Source organism: Sitodiplosis mosellana, unplaced genomic scaffold, assembly GCF_009176505.1.
Source record: "Sitodiplosis mosellana isolate CC-2019 unplaced genomic scaffold, AAFC_SMos_1.0 Smas_scaffold_1718, whole genome shotgun sequence".
Lineage (NCBI taxonomy): Eukaryota > Metazoa > Arthropoda > Insecta > Diptera > Cecidomyiidae > Sitodiplosis > Sitodiplosis mosellana.
The window spans coordinates 12,052-14,696 of record NW_022596960.1 but is presented as its reverse complement, the minus strand read 5'-3'; the positions used below and the strand labels follow the sequence as shown (position 1 = coordinate 14,696).

The following is a 2,645-nucleotide window of genomic DNA, read 5'->3' as shown; positions in this document are numbered from 1 at the left end:
TTGGCAACGGTAAAAATTGTCTTTGATAAACAGTTTTTTCAGTTCAACGTTTATTCTAAACCGATGTTCTTGGTAACATTTCCAAATCAATACTGAATGCATCTCGCTATGTCGCGGCTATTTATAGGAAAAAAGGCCAAGCGCAAAAGGCTGCTTGGCTCCATGCAATGATTGCTTAAATCTAATCTGTTCAATTCTGAACAAGATCTTAATTTTTTTTTACACCCATTTATAAATTTTCAGACCCCCATTTATAAATTTTCTGACCCCCATCTGGCAAAAACATTTTACCCCCCTAGAATTTTTGAACTTGCACACGTCTGGCAACAAATCGCGTTTGAGAAACTTAAGGGAAGCCTATCGGGAGATCTCGTTCTGGGTTTTTACAGCATCAGAGATCGTACACAAATATATGCCGACGCCGGCCCTGTTCCATTAGGCGCAGTACTGATCCAGTTGAATCAGCAAAACGAACCTAGAGTAATCGCTTACGCGAGTAAAAGCTTGTCGGCTACTGAGAAGAGATACTGTCAAACAGATAAGGAAGCGCTAGCGTTAGTCTGGGCTGTAGAGAGATTCCATTTCTACGTGTATGGCCGGCAGTTTGATTTAATAACCGACCACAAAGCACTTGGGACAATATTTTCGACTAAAAGTAAGCCATGTGCCCGAATCGAACGGTGGGTATTGCGCATGCTATCGTACAAATACAAAGTCATCTTCAAACCAGGCAAAAATAATATCGCCGATCCGCTGTCTCGATTGGTTGTCACGGATGAACCAGAAACAAGTTTCGATTACGGTACTGAAGAATATGTGAATCACATTGTCGCACTCGCTGTACCAACAGCTATCAAACTTGAAGAAATTATCACCGCTTCTGGAAATGATGAAAAGTTGCAAGAAGTAAAGATTGGTCTCATAGAAAACGTTTGGTCCGAGAAAACAAAGATATACAAAAATTTCGAAACTGAGCTGTGTTTTGGCGGTAGCATTTTGCTTCATGGAAATCGCATCGTCATGTCAGGAAGTCTACGACCACGTACCATTGAATTAGCACATGAGGGTCACCCGGGCATCACAGTCATGAAACGTCGAATTCGTACAAAAGTGTGGTGGCCAAAGATAGATGTTGAAGCGGAAAAGTTTGTCAAGCAATATTACGGCTGTACAATGGTATCGGCACCACAGCCACCCGAGCCATTAAAACGAAAAGAATTACCTTCAGAGCCATGGAAACATTTGGCACTCGATTTTTTGGGCCTTTTACCGTCGGGTCACAATTTGCTAGTAGTAGTCAATTATTACAGTCGTTTCTTCGAAATCGATATCATGACAAAAATCACGGCTACTGAAACAATCAGACGACTCCGAGTGATTTTCGCCCGTTTCGGTAGACCGAGTACAATCACCCTCGGCAATGGATCGCAACTCACCAGCTCAGAACTGCAAGCATTTTGCACTGAACACGGCATCTATTTAAATCATTCAACACCGTATTGGCCTCAGCAAAACGGTGAGGTCGAACGACAGAATCGCTCGATTCTAAAGCGCCTAATAATCAGCCAAAATACACACAAAGACTGGCATAAAGAATTGCAAGACTATTTGTTGATGTATCGATCTACACCACATTCAACGACGATGAAAACACCAACTGAGTTGATGTTTGGTAGAACAATCAATGATAAGTTACCGCAAATAGCCGATAATTTGCCATTCGAGCTCGATGAAGAGACCAGAGATCGTGACAAAACTAAGAAACAGCAAGGAAAAGAATATGCTGACGAAAAGCGACGTGCAAAAGAAAACAGCATTGCAATCGGAGACTTGGTCTGGCTGAAAAATTTGGTGAAAGCAAACAAACTCACGGCTACATTCGAGCCAGTTGCATTCAAAGTGATAAGCCGAAGCGGTTCCGAATTACTTATCGAAAATCTGGAAACCAAAATGCAATATCGCCGTCACACACACCGTCTGGGAGATTAAATTTAAGAACTACAAATGTTGACTTGAATTAAATACATTTTTATTTAAAAAGAAGAAAGTGCATGTAGTATCGGGCAACACTACGCCCGAATTGTCAAAGTATTTGTCATGATGCATGAACGAATAAACGGCACTTGAGTGCTGACTACCGAACCAAACACACGTCTTTCATTGAGCACTCTACAACATCACCGTCGAAATCATTCATCATCGTCGGATTTCCAATGTTTTCATTGGTTGTGTCATCAGTATTTCTACATCAAAAAACAAATAAAATTTAGGAGATAATCATTTACAAAACTTCGACGGCTGAGAACAGAAGTTACTTACGATTCATCTAAAAGTGGCCCATCACTCAATTTGGCTTCAGCAGACATCGTTTTTTCGATTAGCGATGAAGTCAAATTTGTGTCACCGCCTGAAATATTCCCGTTGCCATCCTCATTCACATCCAGACTTGTCCCCAGGCATTTGTCCCCTCTTGCAGTTCAGTTTTGTCAATTTGTTCAATTTCATCACTTTTGTCATCGATGGTTGTCTCGACGGCCGAGGAACTATTTGAATTGAATACATTTCACATATTTGGTCAAGATGGGAATACACCTTGCAAGTAAAATGCTTGCAGCAAGCATTTTTTCCAACGTACTTTTGTATTC

At 41.1% G+C, this 2,645-nt stretch overlaps 1 protein-coding gene across 1 annotated transcript; it reads left to right on the top strand.

Annotated features, from left to right (window-relative positions):
* Nucleotides 1–693: 693 nt before the first annotated feature.
* LOC129571237 (uncharacterized protein K02A2.6-like) lies at nucleotides 694–1,989 on the top strand. Its single transcript, XM_055451006.1, has one exon. The coding sequence runs from the start codon at nucleotides 694–696 to the stop codon at nucleotides 1,987–1,989; it is 1,296 nt and encodes a 431-aa protein (XP_055306981.1).
* The last annotated feature ends 656 nt before the right edge of the window (nucleotides 1,990–2,645 follow it).